This window comes from Camelus ferus, chromosome 1 (assembly GCF_009834535.1).
Source record: "Camelus ferus isolate YT-003-E chromosome 1, BCGSAC_Cfer_1.0, whole genome shotgun sequence".
In the NCBI taxonomy this organism is placed as follows: domain Eukaryota; kingdom Metazoa; phylum Chordata; class Mammalia; order Artiodactyla; family Camelidae; genus Camelus; species Camelus ferus.
In genome coordinates this window covers 103428313-103453089 of record NC_045696.1, presented here as the reverse complement: position 1 = coordinate 103453089, position 24777 = coordinate 103428313, and the positions used below count along the sequence as shown (strand labels likewise).

General features: G+C 38.0%; 1 protein-coding gene across 1 annotated transcript in view; it reads left to right on the top strand.

The window, feature by feature from the left end:
• Positions 1–24315, top strand: part of ATP1B3 (ATPase Na+/K+ transporting subunit beta 3) — a 37812-nt gene extending 13497 nt beyond the window's left edge. The window contains exons 2-7 of the mRNA XM_032487263.1: positions 5108–5236; positions 8624–8731; positions 14206–14390; positions 16841–16891; positions 21280–21366; positions 23639–24315. Of these exons, the coding sequence (XP_032343154.1) occupies positions 5108–5236; positions 8624–8731; positions 14206–14390; positions 16841–16891; positions 21280–21366; positions 23639–23809 (731 nt within the window). The 3' untranslated portion in view covers positions 23810–24315. The remainder of the gene's footprint in view (positions 1–5107; positions 5237–8623; positions 8732–14205; positions 14391–16840; positions 16892–21279; positions 21367–23638) is intronic.
• Positions 24316–24777: the final 462 nt, after the last annotated feature.

Sequence of the window (24777 nt, the reverse complement as noted above, 5' to 3'; positions counted from 1 at the left end):
ACACTTTTTAATTATAGTAAATATTAATTAAGAAAATTCTTTCAATAAGAAACAACTGGTTTTTAAACAAATGATACTGGGACAACAGGGTATCCATATGCAAAACAATGAACTTGAACCCCTTCCTCATACTGTATACAAAAATTAACACAAAATGGACTAAAGATCCAATCTTAAGAGCTAAAACTGAACATTCTTAGATGGAAACAGGTGCAGGTCTTCATGAGTTTGGATTAGGCAGTGGTGTCTTATATGACACCAAAAGCACAAGCAACTAAGGCAAAAAAAAAAAATAGATAAATTGGACTTCACTGAGATTAAGAACTTTTCTGCTTTAAAGGACACTATCATGAAAATTAAAAGACAGCCCACAGGATGGGAGAAAATAATTGTACATCATATAGCTGATAAGAGGCCTGTGTCAGTATAAAAGAACTCTTAGAACTCAAAGGAAAAGACAAATAACCCAGTATAAAAATGGGCCAAGCATTTGGATGAGCCGATAAACTCGTGAAAAGATGCTCATCATTAGCCATTAGGGAAATGCAGATTAAACGCCACAGTGAGATAGCACTTCGCACCCAGTAGGATGGCTTTCTGAAAAATATAAGAGGTGTTGGTGAGGGTGTGGAGAAATTGGAATCCTGCTGGTGGGAATGTAGAATGTTGCAGCTGCTTTGGACAACAGTCTGTCACTTAACCTAAAAGGCTACAGAGAGGTACCGTATGACCAAGCATTTCCACTCACAGGTGAATTGAATGTGAATTCCACCTCAATAAAAACTTCCTTTAAAAAATTTTAATATACAAAGGACTTTAAACTTATACTTGTCCATATAATTGATTTTTAAAACATACCTGCCTCTGCTTTAATTTCTTTTTTTGAGGTGTAAACAGAATGCATATTTATTTACCAAGGGGGAATAGTTTCTTACCAGAATTCTCTGAGGAGAGGTGCAGTCTTTCTAGTTTCTAGGTGATCTCAGGTAACTAGGAAGGTTGCAGAAGTAAGGAGTCAGATTACAGGGTCTCAGAGCATCTTGAGCTAGGTGTGTCCAGCCCAGTGAAGCATGAGGACTGCCCTTTGTCTAGATGTGTGCTGGTGTTGCGAAGAATTTGTATTGTCTTTGTCTCATGTTCCTGGTGAGAGCTTTGGTGAGGTGGGGAGCGACCCTTAGAAGTAATAGGAATATCTCATTTTGCTAATAAATACCTGGTGGGCCTATAGGTACCTTCCACAGGGGCCATTCCCCAGAAAGACTGATCATGTGATTAGAGGGTTGGGACTTGAAGCTAGCCTGACCAAGAGGTCAGGGAAGGGGCTGGAAATAAAGTTCATTGATTTAATCAGACAGACACAACTAAGCTCCAGTAAAAACTCTGAATGCTGAAGGTTAGAGGAGTGTCCAGGTTGGGGAACACATTGATGTGTTTGGAGGGTGTTGTGCTCACATTCCACCAAGAGAGGGTATAGAAACTGCATTCCCTCCCAGACCTCACTTCACATGTATCCTCTGTAACAAAATTGTCATCCTAAATGTAGTCTTTCCTGAGTTCTGAGTCATTCTAGTGAATTATCAAACCCCTGGGGGTAATGGGACCCTCCCAGATTGGTAGCCAGTTTGTCAGAAGTTTGGGTGTCATCTGAAGTGAGGGCATTTTTGTGGAGGACCAAGCCCTAGTGGGGTCTCTGCTACGCCAGGTGGTTGGTGCATGAACTAAATCGTCGGGCGCCCACTGAGGGTTGAAGCTGGGGGTTTGGACAGGATCCATTTCTCCTTCCCCTGGGTGATACAGCTTAAACCTTGGCCAGATTTCTTGCTGCTTAGTTTCCTTTATAGAGTCTGCATGAATCAAATCTCATTTGCGAAAACATTTTTTGAGAATGTAAATACAATTGACTAGGTTAAGCATTAAACCTGGGGTTTAGCCTTAAAGCCTAGTTGCAGTATCAGTGCAGCAGTGTTTCTAGTTTGTTGTTGATCCCCACTCCCCCCAACCCCCGGACAGTTTCATTTTTATGTCTTTAAATCTCTTATTTTCCTTTATAATGTGACTGCTCAGTTAGGTATTATTAGACCTTTTTTCTAGGTGGGAGTAGATTGGGGTACTTGCCCCAAGTCACATTGGGATTTGAGCCTAAGCCTGAGTCTTGCGCAGCCCGTTGTGACCGCCCTGATGCGCGGCCTCCAGCGGTGTCTATCCTGTAGCTGACCCCTCCAAACTAGGGGGGAGAGAGGAAAAGCCGGTTAAGAATTGAGGCTTCTTAAGGACCAGAAATGGAGAAAGGAGGAGGGTCAGTTCCTGCATCAGGCAAGGGTGGAGTCTTTTGACAGTTGCTCTCCATTATGTGCCCTTAGATGTCAGAGTGAAAGTATAGAGGTAACATTAGTTGTGTTGCGTTACTGTTAGGATGGCAGCGTGTTGATGTGGAATGCCAGTTACACTCAACTTTTTGGTATTTATTTTGAGTAAACATTTTTGGTTATGATTCTGTTGACCTCAGACTGTTTAAAATACTGATGTTTCATCAGAATTTTAGTCCATGTTAGTTTCTTTAGTTGGTGAATGACTTAAAATGCTTGGGCTTTATGCTAGGGAACATTAGTAACATAATGAGCGCTATTAAAGCTTCATTTGTGTCCCACTCACGTTAACGAGCAGTGAGGCAGATGTGGCACACTGAACAGGTCCCGTCTGCACTACCCACTGCTGAGCCAGGGCACCCCCAGTTTCATCCCTTCATCGTGTTAAGCCCATTAGCAGATCTGCATCTGAGTCACTGAATGCCGGTTTACCCCTGTATGAGGCCAGCCATTTACAACTTTTTAAAAATTTTCCCGTATTTTTTTCTTACTAGGGAAAAGGAGGTTAAGTTGATAAAGTACTGCCACCCTTGTGAGTAGTATTTCATATATGATATTATTAAGTGAGATTAATTTTAATTTTAAAGTGTTTAATTGGGGTCTTGGCAGAAGGATGTTAGCAAGTAGGTAAATCTTTTCAATGGAAATCACTATTTACTAGTTTGTACACTCTACATTCAAAACTGACTTTATAGCCACTTAGTGCGTGGAGGCAGGTTTGGGACATGGCTGTTAATTTGTGTATCTGTTTTGTGAATGAAACTCTTCATAGGAAGTTTTAACACTTTCTTCATTGTGTGATGGTTCTTTAGAAAGCATATTTGGATACAGCTTGTTCCTGTCTGCTATACATTCATTTGCTCTGTAACCATTTTTATAAATTTCACTTATATTATTTTTCCTAGAAATTTAAAATCAAAGTTGAAAGTAATAAGAATATTTTGAGATGACCTAAAAACACTGCCAAATAATTTAACTTTTAGTACTTTTGTTTTAAACTTCTCCAGTTCAAAATCTCTTGCATTGGTTGATAAACTGCTGTGGCCTCAATCTGCCTGTTTTTGTAAGTGAGGTTTTATTGGAGCACAGCCCCCACTCGTTACATTTATGTATTTGTCAGCCATGGTCTGCTGTATGGAGCATTTTACCCATTGGTTTCCTACAAATATCCAGATCTGAAAGAATCATTTTCCTCCTGTATCTCATTAAACCCGCCTTTGAGGTTTGCACGTATTTCATTCCCTCTGTAGTAAACTGATCACTTCTTTGAGATTGGTCTTCCTTTGTTTTTCTGCAGCAGGACCCCTGCTGTGGCAGGGAAGTGATGCTGTCTGGAGGTGCCGTGCTGAGTGCCTTTCTTCCTTCTGTCCTTTTGCTCCCTATTTTGGCCTTCTGGTAATTGGGGCAGGGGGAGGACGGGGAATGCTAGTCTAAATTAAATTGAAATTGCTTTAACTGTTACCTCTTTATTTAAAAAGAGGGGAGGCAGTTTCCTGGCCTGCAGTTAAGAAATGAAGTTATTTAGCTTTTGGTGCAATCTGTTTGGGATCACGGGGTCTTCTGAGCATCAGAAGAATGTTGTAGAGCCACTCTCCAGAAGAAAAAGGGATATATTCAGAAATGTATCATTACAGAAATCTTAGAAGCTCTTAAGTTAGTCCTTGCTGGGGCTGGGGGGTGAGGGTGAAAAGGGAGTCCATAGGTTCTAGGTTAGGAACCCCTGCTCTAGCCCCTCTGCTAGGAAGCGAGTGAGGCAAACGAATATTAATGACAGGTTGTTAAGACTGGAAAATAAAGCTGATCTCTGGGGAATTAAGTGTTCTTTACTATTGCTGTCCCTGGGGATTTAACATTATTTGATCAGTTTTTAAACGTTCAACTATAAATGTGTGACTTTAACAGTGTATCCTAGTATAATCTAGATGGTGACCACTTGTGATGTTAGAACTTTGAATATAGACATTTGAGAAAAATAATTCTAGATGTTCTCAAAATAAATCAGTGGCTTAGGATAGATCTTAGTGTTTCCAGATTGTGAAGGGAAAAAAAGTTAAGCCCTCGATGTTGAAACTTGCGTCTGCCAGCTCTTGCTTTGTGCTCAGCAGTGGAATTGCGAGGTCCCGTTGGGTCGGGGGCTTGTTTCTGGTCTTGTCCTCTCTTTATTTTTGCATGAGGCTTCCATTCAACCAGTGTTTCCTAAACTTTACTCATTGAATACCATCTTCATGATTTGCCTTCTCTGTACATTTCCTGGCTAGTCTTTAAACCAACTCACTTTTTAAAACCCAATTTATGCAGATAATTACTGTGTGAAATGTGGGGTTGATGTGCTAATTCTTTTCTGTTTGTTGCTTAAAAGGACATATACATATTGGGAGTTTTGTCCAACCTAAAATCATCCTTTACCTTTCTAGAGGACATAGCCCATTTTGGGAAACACATCCTTATATGCTGGAATTTTAAAGCTGTGACCTTGAATCAGAATGATCTGTGGAAACTGCTTGTACTCTCAAGCATCAGGAGAGGAGGGGGTCACCGGATGGGGGGGTGCTGCCTGCTGAAATACCCCTTGCTTGGACAAATTTATATCGGTCTGAATATGAAGATGCTTGGCTGTGTGCATGGCAGAGCTTGGAATCCTAGCCTTGCAATGGCTGGTTTGTTTTTTTAACCTGGCCCCCTCACCCGACACATGCAACGTGTACATCTCCAAATTTTATGACTTTCATTTTCTTTTACAGGTTTGATCTTGCTCTTCTACCTAGTCTTTTATGGGTTCCTGGCTGCACTCTTTTCATTCACAATGTGGGTTATGCTTCAGACTCTGAATGATGAGGTTCCAAAATACCGTGACCAGATTCCTAGTCCAGGTAATCATGTTGTGATTATTGTGGCTTTTAACAAAATTAGATTATACTTTATCTTCTCCATATGTCTATTATATAGCAGATAAAAGATGTTAAACTATAGGATTAGATAATGTGAAAGTTTTGATTTTGTTTAATATTTACATACTGATATAAAGAGCTTTCATATTTACACACTGATGTAAAGACCTTTAATATTTACATACTGATACAAAAACATGGCTGATAAGTCTTGAGTTCTTTTCCAGGTAAGCAGAAATGAATATTGAGAATTAAAGTGAAGCCAGATTGACAAATATAGTTATAGTTATGAGTGGCATTTATGAATATTGTGTAGCAGATTACTTTGCCCTGAGTAATTTACTTATAAAGTATATATTTCAGCTCTAGCTTGGGTTAGAGCATTGATCTTATAAAATACACATGCTTCATGATTTTAATTGCTTAGTATGGAAATGATAAGAAGTATTAAATAGTGATGTATCAGTAGAGAATAAAATGAGTATCCTCAATATTTTAATTATTCTCTTTTGATTGTAGTAAGAGAAAAAAAAACCCTCCAGGATACTGGAGAATATACTTTAGTACAGAAAAAATCTTAACTGAAACACTTGTTTAAATCACATTCTCTCCCTCCTGGTTTTATTCTTTGAATGCCAGCTTTGCCTTCATTGTTGGACACGGCTCTTATCCTTGAGGGGCTGGCAAGTTTTATGGAAGTAAGATAACAATAATGTGCAGAACACCTGTGTATCTGATTCCCAAAAACGTGAACAGCTTGCAGAGATGATAGCGAGCGGAAGGCTCTTGTGGAGGAGTGCAATTTGGCAGGGTGATCGTGCAGCCAGGGAAGGTGGGTGTCCGCAGGGGGCTCCTGTGTGGACCAGTGGTTCTCATCCAGCTGTAATTTGCCCCTAAGGGCCTTCAGCAGCGTTTGGAGGTGTCTTTGATTGTCACAACTGCAGAGGTGCTACTGAGTAGAGGCCAGCGGTGTTGCTAAGCATGCCTACCGTGCCCGGGACAACCCCCATCCCAGCCAAGAATCATCCACTCCAAAGTGTCCTGAGGGCCACGCCTAAGAAACCCTGATCTAGAGCCTTGCTCACTGCACGGACTTCTCAGCCACATTAGCAGCCCAAGTGCACCAGTTTCCCCAACCCATGTTCTTAGAGTAGTTTGTTCTCACGGCTTTTCCTTTGTTTGCAGCTAGTATTTATCTAAATATCATGAATAACTCCTTCAGTCTACTTGACCATGTATCAGAGACTAGCTCCATGCTAATATTTCCCTTGTCTCATTGGAGTCCTGTTTTCTTTCTACCTAGACGAATTCTAAGATAATTATTCCTCTTGCTGCCTAAGTTATGTGACTATATTACCATTGAATATAATCTGATCTATTTCAGAAATATTAAACTGTTTCTAATTACATGAATGATACAAGCAGTAAAATGTGTTCAGTGTACTTTTAAGTGTATAGTTTTAAACTGAGTTCCTTAAAATTATTCACCAAGTATATTGTAGTACTTAAAAACTTATCATAAGGGGAAAGGGATACAGCTCAGTAGCAGGGGACGTGCCTAGCATGCACAAGGTCCTGGGTTCAATCCTCAGTACCTCCATCAATAAAATAAATAAGTAAACCTGATGAGCCCTCTCCCTCCAAAAAAAATGAACAAAAACAAAAACCTTACTAGTTTAAATAAATATAGATGCACACACATTCATATTATATATTAGATGAATATACACTAGTTTGTCAAAAATGATTTTCTCTTCATAAAGGGATTATGGGTAATTTAAAATTTTCTTTCTACTTCTATTTTCTAAGGTTTTCTTTTCTTTTTTAAACAATGGCCATATTAGTTTTATTTTTAAATGGCATCATTTCAATAATGTGTTTGTGCCCAGTAAAATAAATGCTAGTTTGAAATTGGCATGCATATTAACATATACATACATATCACATAAATATGCTGTCCGCCCCGCCCCCGTGGACACACACATACACATGCACATGCACGCTGTGAAGAGGTAAGAGTTATTGTAGTCTTCACATTCGGTTGATGTTCATGGTTTTGGGTAAGCCAAGACTTTATTTGGAGGAATGAAGTGTACTGTGTCAAAAATGCAGCTGTACTGCACACTCCTGCTGTGGTTTTTTACTTAAGAGTTTCATGCAGGCTGTTAAATACCAGGAACTAAGGCTCCAAGAGCATTGCTAGCTAGGCAAGGTCTAAGAAGTGCCTTGTATCAGAAACTCAGTTTTAGACATTCAAATCTACAAAGGTTTTTGTAAATTGAGTCATTTAAAAATTCCCATGGAAATTTATCCCTTAAGGAATGTAATCTTCATTTATAGAACATTTTATAGAACATTTATAGATAATTTTATATTTTTCTTTAAAAATTTCTTTAGTTTACATCTGGTTGTTTTATAAAAAGTTGGATTTTCTTAAAGTTAGATGTCTTTGTACAGTTGTGTAAGCTGCCTTGATTCTGTTACTTTTTTACTTACAGTATATTTTGTCTTGTTTCTGCTATAAAACCTTAACAATGAAAACAGTTTCAGACATGCACAGATGGTTGCTCCGTATGCTGGATGGTCAGGTTTTATTCCTACATTGAACATTTTTTTAAAAAATTAGAAAGTTACCACTGATTTTGCAGTAGGTAGAGTGGTAAGGAAAAATAGCCATATGGGATCATCCAAACCAAGTGATGTGGCATGTAGAAGTGGTGGACTGGGGAATTTAATTGGAGCTCCTCTGTGCTGCATGTAGAGTAAATAAGATTTGCTCTGCCATTGTTGGGTAGCACCCGACCTAGTTTAACTCAAGAGCCATGCAGATAACACAGGCAAGTATTTAGGATCTGAAAGAATCTGGATCTCACTGAAAATGAATTAGAGGTCTGTGACCAGCAATTTTAATGAAAACTAAACCAACACTTGTTATTTATTTTTAAAGTCAATGCAAGGGTGATCTCTGTAATAACTTTGCTACATGGAAAATGTTGAGGCTAGGGAAAATTTTAGGATTTTTTTTTTCAGACATAACCTTAAAATGTGTGTTAGAAAAATGAATGTACAAAGTAAAATTTGCATCTTTTAAAGTACGGAACAGGGCAGTTCCAATTAACTGTAGATAATCAGATTGAGAGGAGGTTTCTAACTGGTAATGAGGTGATTTTGAAGATTTGGCATTCTTCATTTTAGATGTCTGTAGTTCATAAGTCAGAAGTTGGAAGTTCACGATAATTTCAACCTACTTGTGAACACAATTTTCACATAATTTACTGAGATCGTCCCTTTTAGAGATAAGAGTAAGGAGAAAGGAAGAAAGGAATTTGCTACAGTTAATTTCCCCTCTTTTCTTTTATCTCTTTATAGGACTTATGGTTTTTCCAAAACCAGTGACTGCTTTGGATTATTCATTCAGCAGGTCTGATCCACAGTCCTATAAAGGGTACATTGATGACCTTAAGAAGTTTCTAAAGCGTAAGTATGTTTTCTTAGAGTAAGGTGAAAGATTTTAGTTATTAAAGAAACCAGTACCAACTTACGATTACTTCTTAGAAACATTATTCTTAAGAGTCCATTTTATCTTTTCTCTCTCTCTCTCTTTCTATTAAAACACAGTCAACCAAGGACTTGGCAAGTAGGATTTATGATTAGTCATGAGAATATTCTAACTTACGGAAAGCACAGGGGCCTAAACCTAATGGGCAATTGATTTGGTTTTTTTCCTGTAATAATTACATGAGTAAGCTCATTGAGACATAACATTTATATCTGCATTGAAATGAAAAGTACTTGACTAATAGAGCAAAACTATATTATAAAATAATGCCTCTAAGTATTTGGGTCTTTAGATCCAATTTAGTGTTTGTGGTGGTGGGTGCAAAGAATGGTGGTTATCATTTTTAAAAAAATGTCTTTATCAGTTGTGAGTTTTTTGGAGTTAACTGGCTTATAATAGCCATCCTGGCCCAGTTTTCCCTTCTGGTTTGCTTGGCTTAACTCCGTGGTATTAACATTCACACAAATAATCATCAGTGTCCTGACCTCTTGGTTCTTGATTGCCTCAGCTCTTCCTCAGCCACCCTCACCTGCGGTTGCCCTGAGAACGTGTGGGACTCCATTGCCAAGATCGCTGATGGGGCTACCCTAAGATGACCTTCTCCTTTCCTTGTTTCACTTGCCCTCGCTGTTCTTCTACCTCATTGGGACTTCCTGTTCACTGACCCTTTTGTTTTATCCCAGCTCCCTGACTCACCCCCAGCTTCCCTTCTTGTCAAGCTTATCAGTCCCATAGTTTTTCATTTCATTTTTTTTTTTAGAGAGGGATGGTAATTAGGTCTACTTATTTATTTTTTATAGGAGGTACTGGGGATTGAACTCAGGACCTCATGCATGCTAAGCATGCACTCTGCCACCTGAGCTATACCCCCCCCATTTCATTTTTAATTTTGCCAGTACTCTAAAACCCCTTGCCTCCCAGTCCCTTTGTCATAAACTTGCAAATGGATGGGGCCATATGATGCTCTTACTCGAAACCATTTAATTCCTGGATGGAGCTCTTCCTTTGCACCTGATCTGGAGGACTGATTAGCTTTGTGAGTACTTGAACACCTCCCTCAAATGGACCTGATCCACTCCCTGGCAAACCCTGGATTTCCCTGGATAATTCTTTGAAGGGATTATTGCCAACCTCTACTCAAGCCTATAGCTCCTTTTTCCCCTTAACTCACTTTCTTCACGTAACCTGGTTTCCTCCTTCAAGAGCAAACAGAAACACTTGGTGGAAACTCCCTCTGTTTTCTCACTACCAGTGAAACACACCTTCAGTTGCAGCCATTGTCTGACATCCTCCTGTTCTGACCAAGGGAGCTGCCCTTATCTCACCTGAGGCCCCCTGTCCCTGTCATGCTTTGCATCATCCCCTCTCACTGTCTCAGGAACATTTTCTGATTACAGGTCCTTCTCACGTATGTTTAGCATCATGCCTTTATTGGATCCTTTTGTCAACATGCAGACATCCTCAACTGTCTCCTATCTCGAAGTCAGAAACTTCTTGATCCCACATCTTCTACTGGCTACCTTCCTGAAGCTCTTTCCCGCTTACTATTTGAATAACTCATAGATGTTTTTGTGAGAGTATAATCCATGGTTTAAAAACCAAATAGTAAAGAAAGGTCTATGGTAAAAACAGTAGTTCCCTGCCCTACTCCTTGCTAGCTGCAGTCCTGTTAATAATTTATTCAACAAATATATTTTGAGGGCCTTTTTTGTGTCATGCACTCTTCTAATTTCTATCCATGAACAAATGAGAAATTTCATGGAATTTTTATAATCCAGTGGTGTATTAGAATGTAGTTAGTGCTGTGGAGGAAAGTAATACAGAGAAGGGTGGTAGGGAGAGTTCAGAGGGTTGCAGTTTTAAGCAGGGTGGTTTGGGAAGGCTTCATTGAAAGGGAATGTTGAGGGAAGACCTGAAGAGGAAGGAACTAGCCATGGAACTGTCCAGCAGTAGGTGTAAAGGCCCTGAGGCTTACCATGTCCAGTGTGTTCAAGGTTCATCAAGGAAGCCAGAGGGGCTGGGTGGAGTAAGTGGGGAGAGAATAGTAGGGGACTGAGGTCAGGGAGTTAAAGGAGGACCAGTTTTGCAGGTCTTAGAGGCCTTTGTTGAGTTCTTTGACTTTCATAGTGACCAAGATGGAGGTTCTTAAGCAGAGAGTAACATCATCTCACTCAAAAATTTTTAAAGGATCACTTAGGCTGCTTTTTGAGACTTGACTATAGGGGGAACCAGGGGAGCTAGTTTGGAGGGTGTTAGAGTCCAGATGAGTGGAAGTAGTGTCTTGGCAAGGTTGGGAGCAGTGGAGGCTGTGAGAAATTGTCTGATTTTGGATGCATTTCCAATAGGAAATACCTTCATGTTTTTTACCTTTTTCTTACTGTATTTTTCTTCTATGTCTTTATTATATTTTTCTGATGGTTCTTGATTTATCACTTTTATGCATTGTCTTTACTTCCTGCCATGTTAGAAGAGGACTTAGCTCACATGACTCAGACCTTTCCCTAGCATCAGTTCGAAGGTAATTGAATTACTATTTTTAGTCTCATTGTTGGTTGCCTTGTTGTACTTTGTCTTTGCGACCTATTCTATCATCTGTAGAGACTGTCCTCTGACTCCTTTATTTGTACCCTTGGTTACTTTTGGATTGGATTCACCTGTTTCTTGGCTCCTGCCTTTTTTTCTTAATTTACTCCCTAGTTTTGATGGCATATTCTCAAGTAACTTTATAAGAAAAGATATATGAATAATATTCCGTTATATATATTATTACCACTATAGTATTTGCAGAATGAAGTCTTGCTGTTTGTGACAACTTGGACAGATCTTGAGGGCCTGATGCTAAGTGACGTGATGCTAAGACAAAGACATGATCTCACTTACATGTGGAATATAAGAAGCAAAGCAAAACAAAACAAAAACCAAGCTCACAGAACAGATTGGTGGTTGACAGGGGCAGGGGGTGGGCGTTGTATGAGATGATGAAGGGGAGTCAAAAGGTACAAACTTCCAATTATAAAATCTAACGTGCAGCATGGTGACTATGGTTGGTAATACTGGATTGCGTATTTGAAAGTTGCTGAGAGAGCAGGTCTTAAAAGTCTTCATCACAAGGAAAACATTTTGTAACTTTATATGGGGACAGCTGTTAACAGACTTACGGTAATCATTTCACGACGTATACAAATGTTCAGTCGTTCATTGTGTTGTACACCTGAAATGAATATAATGTTACATGTGGGTTATATCACAGTTTAAAAAAATTGAAGTTAAACAGATAAATGTAAATTTTTAGTCCCTTTATTTCTGAATGTGACCTAATTCTGTTTTTATCGTTCATAGTTTAGCTATGAAGTTGAATAGGACTTTAGTTCCTTTGTGTTTGCCTTTTTCTTCTCTGCAAAATTGGTTTTTTGTCTGTTTTTTAAATATTCTAAAATTTTAGCGTTCTAAAAGTTCTGTATACTGGTGTCAGTTTCTAAAACATCACTTTGCTGGAAACTTGTTGAGGTCTTTCAGGATGAAGACTTGGGTTCTCTAGTTGAGGAAAATTATCTATTATTACTTCAAAATTCCCTCACCTCAGCTTTCTGATTCTCTTGCTAGAACTATTCATTAGTCATTGGATATTGGATCTCTTGTTTTTCTCTTACTTTCTGTTTTTACTTTATTATAATGAGGATTTACTTAATTACTTAATTTAATGTTTGAACCCCCACTCCCTCTTTTTCGAAACTTTCAGTTGTCATTGTTCTTAGAAATGCCTTTCTCATGTTTAAAAGATACAGTCTGTTGTTAAGAGATACATTATTTTCTCTTTTTCCTTTTTCCTCTAAATGCTAAGTACAATTTTAAGTTTTATTTTGTTTAGTTTATCTCTTTCAGATCTTCCCTACCCTCCCCTGCACCTTTTTTCTTTTTTTTTTTTTTTTTTTTTGATGGAGGGAATTAGGTTTGTTTGTTTGTTTGTTTGTTTTATAATGAAAGGACTGGGGATTGAACCCAGGACCTCTTGCTTGCTAGGCACATGCTCTACCACTGAGCTGTTGTTCCCTTTCCCCTTCCACCTTTCTTTCTCTTATGTTAGGCTTTCCTCAGGAGTATGGGGCTCTTTGATTACACTCTCTGGGTCAGTGGTCTTTCCATTCCCACTGTGCCCTGGATGAGTGGTCTTCATTCTGAACACTCATCATCCAACTCTTGTAATTAGAGCAATTTTGTGTAGAAGTGAAAGTTGACATCATAGAAAAATGGTCCCTGATGAACTGGCCTCTATCAGCAGGGGATATGCGAGAGAAGCCCTTGGGGGAAACTGGTGTAGGCCTTGAGTGTTTCCTGCAAAATGACCTTATGGTTGTGCCACGAAAGTCAAAAGGAAGTGATGAATTTCATAAGGTGCTATTCTATTGTGAAAGTTTCCCCCATCCCCCCATCCCAATACCTGAGTCACTCTTGGCTTTCACAGGGGTACATAGTCCCCATGATATTCTAATTTTTGATAAATTTAAGATGAAACCAAAAATTTTGACAAAGTTTTCCCAAGGGAAGGATCCACACTTCCTTTTAAATGCATTTACTTTTGGTTCCTGTTTGGGTTGAATTCATTTTAGGTGGCCTCTTCCTGGTACCAGTTACACCCACACATCCACAGTTCTTACGAGACATTGTGGCACCCTGTCTTCCCTGTTTATTAGTGAGTGTCTTTCAGTAGCCCAAACTCACCGAGGCAGGGACCACAGCAGACTTGCTCACTGTTGTGCCACTTGTCCACACTGTTCCAGTACACAGCACATTTCTAAAAACCATTATATATGTCTCACTCTCCTTTCTTTCCCATCTTCAAGTTGTAATCCTCGAGTCTATCTAGTTACCTCCGTCTCTGCTGAAAACACCCTTCTGTAAGCTAACATTAACTCACACGTTCGCCTTTACCTCTCATCTCTGTGCACCCCCTGTAGTGTGGGCTGCCATAGCCCTGTGTGTCTTCAGGCCCTGCAGTTATGATTTTATACTTAACACCTGTCTTCCCCACTACACCATAAGCTCCGTAAGGGCAAGACTCTGATGCCCTTGTCCTCAACTTTGTATCTTTTGGGCCAAGAACATCAAAGGCATTCAGATAATGCTGTAGCTATGGCTGGTGCCACCTAATGGTGACAAAAGAAATTGATATGTAACCCAGTTCTGTATCATTGAAGTGCGGTACAGTGCAGAGCACTAGACATCTGTTAGAAGTTAAAGGAACAAACTTAACATTCTTTCCCTAAAATTATCCAGTAATTAGCAGTGCTGTTTTTGTCTTTGAAGAATATTATGCAAAGGATGATATGTTTCTGGTTGTGTTTAAGGTCCTTTCTTGGCTGATTTATACACACATACATGTTTCCTTTTTTAGCATATGACTTAGAAGAACAGAAGAATCTCACAGTTTGTACTGATGGAAAACTGAATGAACAGAAGGGTCCAGTTTACGTTGCATGTCCGTTTCCTCGTGCCTTACTTGAAGCATGCAGTGGTGTGGATGACCCCGACTTTGGCTACTCCAAAGGAAGCCCTTGTATTCTTGTGAAAATGAACAGAGTATGTACATATTTTATTGCTGCTGCTGCTTTTTTCTAATCTCCTCTATTAAGAAGCTGGCAACTATTTATTAAATGCTGTCTCACCTAGGGGTAGCTTGTGTAAAAGGCTAGCAGTGATACTGACCTTTGAAAAATTAATACAGAAAAAAACCAGTTGGTTCATAAATTAGTCATGGATTAGAGAGGAAAACAACTTTAGCTTTTTCCTTTTGGAACTAGCCATGTGCACTTAAGCATGGATCAGTGCTTCAGGGGTCCGGTGTTCTGGGGGTGACGCCCACAGCATCGTTGTATTAATGTGCAGTGCTCATCTTTGCATCCTGTATGGTAATTTAAAATCCCACGGCAAATCTATAAAGTTTTGTCTTGCTTAACCTTCTCTGGATTAGTAGCAAAGCATATTTTTATAGTATATGTCTATGTAATTAAATAGTAAAAGTACAAATAGAATTGTGTTAAAATGAGCTCAGCAGTGTTTTACTGTATGGTCTAGAGGGGGTGCCTAAACTGTATCACCATTAGCACATCAAGAAGCTAATGTTCTCTGCATCTAAGTAGTAATGTCTTGGGGTCATTGTGCAAGGGAAGGCGCTTCCCTTGCGTCATGAAGTGTCCCCAACCCTGCCCCGTGCTGCTCTATAAATGTATTGCAGAGTTGTGTTCTGGTACAGTTAACCTGTTGAGGCCTGCAAGGTCTGCCTTGAAGAGGGAGGTCATTCCTGTTCATTTACTCAGAGAAAAGGCAGTTTCCTAAACAGACTCCATCCTCTCCTCCCCCACCCCCACCATTAGGTTCTGATTATGCCATAGCACTCTAGGGATCATTCTGAAACATTGCCTGATACATAGTGCTCAATAAATGATGAGTGGGATGTTTTAGCAAGAGAAAGAATTAAGGTTAACAAAGTGGAGATGGAGCTGAAGACTAGGTAGACAGGGAAGTAGGAGCAAGTAAACAACTGTTTCAAGGAGATGCCTATTCTTTCCCCAGAAATGCTGTGGGAGCTTCTATAATAAAATAGAAATGGGTTTTCATAATCCACACGAGATGATCCTTGTAGTCATATACAGTTATCCCTCGGTATCTGTGGGGGATTGGTTCCAGGACCACTAAGGATAGCAAAATCTGGGGGTGCTCAAGGCCCCTATATAAAATGGTGTAGTATTTGCATGTAACCTACACATATCCTCCCATACACTTAAAATCATCTCTAGACTACTAATAATACCTAATTCAATATAGCGAATTCAAGTTTTGCTTTTTTAGAACTTCTGGAATTTTTCCCCCTGAATGTTTTTGATCCAGTGTTGGTAGACTTCACAGATGTGGAGCCTGTAAATAGGGAGGGCCAACTATACTGTGAAACTAGATGATCCAGCTTGTTAAGATAATTAAATGTATTCTTTTTAACAGGATTAAATCCATGTAATACTCCTGGGAGTATCTTCACAACACCTAGATTGATAGAAAAATCTGTTTCCAGTGTAAAGGCAAGAGAAGTTCCAGTGCCTTCTCCCTTAGGACCAGTCCTCTGTTTATATTCTTTGTCAGTATGTCCTTTAAATGTTCAGGGTCTAAGATTATTCTTGCTGATAAGGACAGACCTTTATAGGTGTGGCAGGAAGACATCAGGCACAGGGAAATCAGTGATGAGATGTTACCCACATTTGTAGGCAGGGCATTTAGTCCCAGTAGAGTTTGTTCCAAAGTCATTACAAGGGCAAGGATAGTTACTGCTCCTGAAGTTATTATTTAGGTTGCAACAGTATTTGTCTTTTGGGAGGAGTATTTATATTTTACAGGCATTCACATGTAAGATGCACGTAAGATCAAAATGCTAGAAAGTCCTCTCACAAAATAGATAAATATGTTATCATTCATACAGAGTTAGTTATATCAACTACTTACACACTAAGTAGCCTCGTTACATAGAACTGAATGACGCTGAGAGTCTTAAAATGGGATTCTCCCAACGTATGCGTTTTGTAGAGCAGACAGATTTGAAATATGGTGGGGCTCTGTGGAAGCCTTATGGAAGCATGTGGTAGGGTTGTGACCAACTATATTTTCATGAAGACCAGTTAGTCATTAAACTACCTCTGCAGTTCTTGTTTTCATTAATGATTTGTTCATATATATAATGAAATTTAAAGGTTTCTGTTTTAAGGGTAGCAAATTGCAATACTCTGTTTTGGTCAATTCTTGGGTAACTGATTTATTTTCTAAATTGCCCCAGTATTATAATAAGATGGCTAATTGGTAGAGATTATTGTCTTGAAAAGCCCATTCTAATCTTCTAAAATAAAATTAAAGGGCAGATGTAACGGGGTTTTAATACAGTGTTAGTAGTCATCTCAGCCCTTCCATCCCTGGTCCCCAGCAATAAAGGAAGAGGTTCTGTGTATACATTTGTGATGTTTCAATTAATCAATTTTTCTTTACCATAGATAATTGGATTAAAGCCTCAAGGAGAACCAAGGATAGAATGTATTTTGAAGGTTAGTATTCAGAAAATAATCCAATTTCTGTTAAAGCTTTAGTGTGTCTTAAGAGTTCTTTAAAAGTCTAACGAGGTTAGTCATCTTTTTTCCTTCCCTGTCACATTTCCCAAGTCCATTGTATTGCCATTCTTAGAAGACAAGAACTCCACCAACCTTACCAGCCTAGGGGGTAGCCCCTCTCTGTTTGCTATTGATAATTCAAAAAGACTTGTTTTCCATTTGCATTTGATTTCATATATTTGGCCTTTGTATTTAGATATACCATGTTTCATTGATTCTGAGATTCACTTTCTTTTTTTTTTTTTCTGGCTTAGTAACACTGAAATTGGGGTTGGCCTTATAATTCATAGTGTCTTAATGGTGTATAAGAGTTTTTCTTTCTTAATAGTACATAGATCCGTTATATCCATGGCATCTGAGATTTAATGAAACATGATACGTTTTCCTTAGAGTATAGGCATTATTTTGGTCTCCTATCCTTACTTTATTTTTTCCAGAGTGCTGTGCAGTTTTCATTTCATAATTTCTTTTGTTTTCTCTCCATGCTGCAAAGTGCAACTAAGACAGATATGTAAATGATGGGTAAGAGTTCTTAGGAGAGACTGTTAAATTGTACATTCCTAATTTTATCGTTGTGTGAAATACTAGCATTCTAACTCCGTTATATGTTAGAAATATCTTACTTGAAATGTTACGTTGAAATCACTTCTAAAGTTGTCTGTGAAAAAAAAAAAACCAGCTGTAATTCCTTTTAACTATGAATGGATTTCTCACTTAGCCAGGAGCTTCTTGCTGGGTGGTTCTCGAATCTGGTCATGCGTCAGAATCACTTGGAGGGCTTATTGGGTCCCAGTCCCACAGTTTCTGACTCAGTAGGTCTGGTGTGAGGCCCCGAAACTTGCATTTCTCACTGAAGTTTCTGCTGATGCTGCGGGTCTGGGACCCACACTTTTGAGAACTCCCATTTCAGAGTATCCTTATTTATTTATGTGGAGTATTTATTCACTGTTTAGGGTAGAATAAAAAGCCAGGAAGTTTGTGGTTCTCATCTGAGTCGAAGTATGCATGTGGGATCATAGACAATTCACTTTATCTCCTTATGCCATAGTTAGCTCAGCAGGAAACTTGGAGAAAAAAACAGAATCTCACTTAAAACCAGATGCTATGTCTAAGGCGAGTTTTTCTTGGTGTACAAATCCTTCTAAAAATCTAGTGAGCATCTAGTGTTATCTTTTTAAGACAGAAGAAAACATTACGGCCACAAGACAGATTTAGAAAAGTATTGTGTAACTCTGTGATCCCCCTTGCTTGCAAGTCTTTCCAATAGAAAGTTCCCGAGGCTGGACACAGGGCTTCAGCCAGGTGGAAGTGATGGTTTTATGCCAGTATCCTGTGTACAGGAGATTTTGCCTCTGCATGTGAGCAGACCCCTGAGATACTCTTGAAACAGTGGGTCTGTGGAGCCAACACCACCAAGAAAGGAAACATACACACATGAATTTTGCAGAAGGGCAAAAGCTTTCTTCTCCTAAGGGTTCCATTCTGTAAGCCTTTGGCTGGTATAAACAACTCCATGTAACTCTTCCCTTGAGATTTTAAATGGATTTTTCTCCTTGTTTATCCATTATGTATCCTTTACTCCTAGAATAGTTGGGGGAAATGCTAATGAAACTTTCTGGACTTGGATATCTGTTTGCTGTCCCTTTTGTTGTGAAGAATTACGTGGAAAGTACAGAAAATAACCAAAATAGATGGGGGTTTTGTTTTATTTAGTTGTGGAATATTTTTGTTTTTAGAAAAACGTGAAATTGGAAGAAATGTTCGTAAAACACTGCATTTTACTCCCAGGCTAGTCGCAAAGGAGTAATCAGGTGGGATCTATTAAAGTTTAGAGACGCGGCTCTGAACAGACGGAAACATGTGCTGTGTATCTTTATAATGCTGTTTTCCATTAGGTTTGCCTATATCAGGTGTTCTTTACTGTAAATTCTTTAGCTGAATTACTTTTTATGTAATACATTTGTCTTTTATTTTGTCTTGCATCCTTAACTTTGATCTGCTTTAATTGATTTTATACAAGTTAAGAGTCCTGGAAACACTAGAACGTTGATGACAGAGCATGCTCTTAGAGGTGGCCTTTAATTTTAAAGAATGGTTCCTGCAAAAGATGTAACACTCATATGTATGAATTTTTTCCGGTATTTTATCTTCTTACAAAATAAACTTTATTTAAGAAAAATTAGAAAAATGCAGAAGGAAAATTATAGGTAAATACTACCCAGAGATTACCACTGCTTAGAACATTCGGTTTATATTTTTCAAGTCATTTACAGGTGATGACTGTATAAAAGAAACAAAATACATTAAATTTAAAACTTTATTTTGTTTTCAGTGGAACTTAGTGCTAATGGGCTCTTGGACTTAGTTCATAGTTTCCAGTATCATTCCATTTGTATTGTGTAGAAAAACCGTGATGTGTAGTTTTCCCCTAAAATATCTCATCATTTTCAGATATGCATTTTATTATTTTGCAATTTCTAAATGTTTTCACAGAAGGTATAAAACACAAGTTTAAGTAAAAGCCTGCCAACGTTATGGTCTAGGTACAAGCCAAGAGAGCCTTTAATTGAGCATGTGACCTTAACTCGGAGCCTCCGTTCCCCTCGCTGTGGTTGATCGCATGCACTTAAGGGTTGTTCGGCCCAAATGAGGTAGATATCAGTTGAGTGTGGTATCTGCTGGAGTACACCCTGAAGTGCTCTGAACTGTAGCCCAGAGAAGACCAGTTAAGGGGAACGTCTCTGTGTTGCTGTGAACTGAGCTCAATATATTAAGGGAAAGTAGGTTACACAAAAGTAATTAATGTAAAAAAGCACTTACGTGTAAGTGATTATTGTTTTCTCTCCTAAGTGAATGCTATTTTAGACTTGCAACTTTTTAAAATTAAGGAGTACAAACATAGGGTGGTGTCTGAATAGTGATTGACAGTGGCTCCTGCAGTTTGTCTTGGCCTTGCTGTCTCCTGTTCTTTTCTCATGTCTGTGACCTGGACTGTTGCGATGTTCCCTCTTTGTGGGTGTCATCACTCTGTGCTGTCTTGCCTGACTCACTTGTCCACGTGCTCCTTCATGAGAGCTAAGTGAAGTAAGCGGAGAGTAGGGCTTCCCTTACAGGAGAGTCTTAGTTTTGCTATAGTGTTTATGTTTGCTTTCAAAAACAGACATCAGTTTATTCAAAACTGGAGTTCAAACATTTAGTAATGTTTTATTTTAAATTAGTGTTAATAAAGTTGCCACTGATTTTAATTATTGTTCCTCTGTTACCTACTCAGTATGTGTTAAACTTAGTCGTTAATATTAGGCCTATTGAGAATGTGTTACATGAGAGTTTGCATAAATTGTTTACGTTTCAAGAATACTGGATTTGTATATGTTTCATCACGTTTATCAGTTTTTTGGAGATGTAGTTTATACAGTATTATATATAAGTTACAGGTGTACATCAGTGATTCACTATTTTTAAAGATTATACTCTATTTATAGTTATTGTAAAATATTGGCTATAGTCCCTGTGCTGTGCAATATATTCTTTTAGCTTTTTTATTTTATACATGGTAGTTTGTACCTTTTAACCCCCTTGTCCTCCCCTTCCCTCTCCCCACAGGTAACCACTAGTTCATTTCCTATATCTGAGAGTCTGTTTCTTTTGTTAACATCAGTTTTTTAAGTACATGGAATGTAACTGCAGTAGACATATAATACTTTTAATTGCTTTATGTATGGTCATAGAATACTTCAAGGGAAATGTGTTATTTAAATTGGTTAAGAAGGATATTTCTTCGAATACTTTAAATTTTCCCTAACAGTTTTTGTTAGCTGTATCATAATTTCTCCTTCTGGTTACAGTTATCATGGTTGTTAATCAAGTGAAACTTTTGGTCCTGCTGCCTCCCAGGCCCGAGTGGTACATTCTAGGTTGGGGAGGCTATTCCTTTCCAGTCTGGAAGCACAATATTTCATTCATTTTAGGGATACGTTGGTCCCTAACCTACTGGTACATTCCTGCTGTCAGGCTGGAGAACTGGCATTTGGTAGTTGGAAGGCAGATAAGATTTTACAGACAGTACATGAGTAGATCTGGCTGTAAGTTAAAAGGGATTGTCAAGGAGAAGTGTATAGGATATATCAGGAAATCAGCATAGCTTGTGTCAAAGGGTTTAAGTCACCATGAGTAAGTCTCTTTTCAAAAATACACTTGTAATTATTGCATTTGGAGCAACATTGTAGTTTCTCCATACTGTCCTTAATTGATACTGCTTTAATAAAAATGCTTTTTGAAAAACTTTTCTGTGACCTAAATAACATTTCTTTTGCTTTCAACTTTAGAGTGAAAAAACAACAGTTCTAGCCACCTACCCTCCCAATGGAAACATAGACTTAAAATATTTTCCGTATTATGGAAAGAAACTGCATGTAAGTATTTAGAAGTTCTTAAGTGGTTGTGACTCTTGGGAAATTGGCACATCTGTATTAAAATGTCAGTTGTCTGGGTTAGGTAGACGTGTGTAACTTGTGCATCATCTCTTCTGGTTTTTAAGTACAAATGGTGATGGCAAACGGAGACTCCAGATCTACAGCTGAGAACACAAAACTCAAGTAGATTTTAAAGGATTATTATTTTCAAAATACTATTTTCTCTTTCATTACTTAAGAGTGTGCTTATTTAAAGAATATTGACACCAGAAATTGACACATTGTAATTTACTATACTTCAATTTAAAAAAATTTTAAAAACTTAAAGAATATAAGGAAGTAGTAAAGAAATAAAAAAGCTCAATACCCAGAGACAACTGTATTGTAGTGTAATTTCTTCCATATTTTTTCTTTAAGAATATGTATGTAAATAGTATTTTATATACATACTTTTGAAACTTTATTTTGAAATTATTTGAAACTTAAAGCGGCTAGAATAGTACAAGGAATTCCTACAGACCCTTTGCCTGGATTTCCCAGTGTTACTATTTTCCTTCATTTGTCTTGCCAGTCTCCACTTGCATGCAACCCCTGAACCACTGGCACTAAGTTATAAACATGATACCTCTTTATACTAAGTACCTTAAATGCTCTTAACATTAAATTTGCTAAAAATAAGGACTTTATCGTATATAATCATATAGTTACCAAAGGAAATTAACATTGATAACTCTATTATAATTACCCCATCTACAGCCCTTGTTGAAATTTCACCAGTTCTAGTAATGTCCTTTATTGCAAAAGAAAAGGTGTTTTTCTGATCCAGGTGTTACACTGTTGCATCTTTCGTCACATATAGCCTGAAACATCTCAGCCTGTCTGTTTCAGGCCCTTGTACTCTTCAGAGATGAGTATGGGCCCTTTTGGGGGCTCATTTTGTTGTTTTATATTCTTCAATTTGAGTTTATCTGATGTTTTTCATGAGTAAGTGTAGGTTGTACATTTTTGGCAAAAATGCCTCAGAAGAAATGTTAAATTCTTTTCAGAATAGCGTATCAGGAGAGATGTGCTGAGTGGTCCCATTAATGGCGATGTTAACCTCAAACACTTGGTTGTGGTGGTGTCAGCCAGGTTTCTCCACTGTACGGTTTTTCTTTTTCTTTTTTTCCTTTGTAATCAATAAGTATCATATTGGGAGAGTAGTTTGAGAGTCTATAAAATTGTTTCTCCTATAGCTTTAGCATTTGTTAATTCTTTCCTGAATTAGTTCCAATAGAATTGTTCCCAAATGTTTTTTTCTGACTCTGTCTTTCCTTTTTCCATTTACTACTTGGCATTCCTCTATAAGGAAGCACTTTTCCTTCTCCACCATTTATATGAGTATATTCTCATGGATTTTTATTTAATTCAGGGGTTATAATAATTTATTTTGGTGCTCAAATTGTCCCTGATTTGGCTGGTGGGAGACCTTCAGGCTGGCTCTGGTTCCTGTGTCCTTTTGACATGCTCCTGTGCTTTTTATAGCATTTCTTTACTTTCTGGCACAACGATGTTCCAGGTTCATTTTGTACTTCCCTGCCTCAAGCCCTGGAATCAGCCCCTAGTTCCTTTTAGTGAAGAATTGTGTTTAGAAACCACAGTGATGACAAAACAATTATGAGTATATTTGTACCAAGTTACACATCAACCATTAGTAAGGATATGAGAGACCTAAGGAACATAATCAGTAAGGTAGATCTTCTGCATGTTCATCAAACATACTAATAGATAGATAATATGATATATATCCTTGGCAAGCAGACCTGGAACGGTCACAAAAGTTTATTAAAAAATGCATCCTAAAGTTTCATAAAATAGAAATATGTTACAGTACATTCTTATCACTATGCAGTAAAACTAGAAATTATTAAATGAGCCCTTCCAGAAAAGGAGGAGGTGGAAATTTTCTATTGTAAACAACTCTTGGGTTAAGGGAGGAACTCAAACCAAGATTATAGAATATCTAAAAAATAATAATGAAACACAACATAATCACGGAATACATTTAAAGCAGCGCTAAGAGGAAAATTCAGTCATAAACACTTTCATCAATAAAAATTAAAGTGAAAATTAATATCCAGCTAAGGGAAAAAAGGTTGAGGATAGAAAATAATAGATCTAATTAATAAATTAAAATCTTGTTTTTAATTTTACCAAAAAACCCAACTCCTTGATAAAATGTAGATAAAGTTACTGTAGAATTTGAATTAATGTATTTTCCTTTATCTGCCAGGTGAACTATCTACAGCCATTAGTTGCTGTCCAGGTCACCTTTGAAACTAACAATGCCATAAATGAAGCCACAGTTGAGTGCAAGATTGATGGATCACCCAACCTAAAAAACCAGGATGATCGCGACAAGTTTTTGGGACGAGTTGCATTCAAAATCACCGCACGTCCATAGTAGGAATTACAGTATCTCCACAGAGTAAATGTTGTGTTGTCTGTCTTCATTTTGTATCAGCTGGACCTGTCATTCCAGAATTATGAGACCACCTTGGAGAAGGGTGGAGTGGTACATGACACTGGGGTAACATCACAACGTGCTTCCAGATCATAGTGTTCAGTGTCGTCTGAAGTAACTGCCTGTTGCCTCTGCTGCCTTTTGAACCATGTTGAACCCTGTACAGTCACCAGATGGGGACTGTGAGCACCTGGTTCTGAACATGGAGGATGGGGAGGTCTTGTCCAGTTTTTATGTGGTTTAATTGCCAAGTGTCTAAAGCTTAATGTGCTGTGCTATGTAAATATTTTATAGATTTAACACTGGTTAACTGTCATACTTTGATGCCAGCAAAGTTTTAGGGGATAAAATGATACCTGGCCAACATCTAATGACTTTATAGCCGCAAGAAATGTGGTGTGTGAAGAAATTCTGTAGAAGGAAAATAAAAATGGATTTGAAAGGTTGTCTTGGGTTTTTTGTAAAATTATTTTTTACATACTGAATCAGCCTGTGGGTCTTTTTGACTAAGAGTATAACGTTTTTCTTGCAAAACATGTAAAAACAAAACAGAAAAAAAATGGGATTATTTTTAGTGCTGGGACTAAATATTTTAAAGTATTAAGATTAAAGTATATTAGACTATAGATTAAAAACAACATTTTTAGGTTAGCCAGTAGGAATATGCACCTGATTTTTTATGAAATGAAATTCTTAAGATTTAAATTGTATAATAGTTTGTGAAATTTCTTATTACTGCTTTTATTTAGCAGACTGTGGATCCTAATAAAAATACAAATTAAGAAATATAAAACCTTTGAACTCATTCAAAACATCAAACCAAACTGTAGTTTTACTTCAGTATTCTTTGATTAGTGTCGTGACATACATCCTCCTTCAGTCTAAGGTGTTTGGCATGGTTCTTTTCA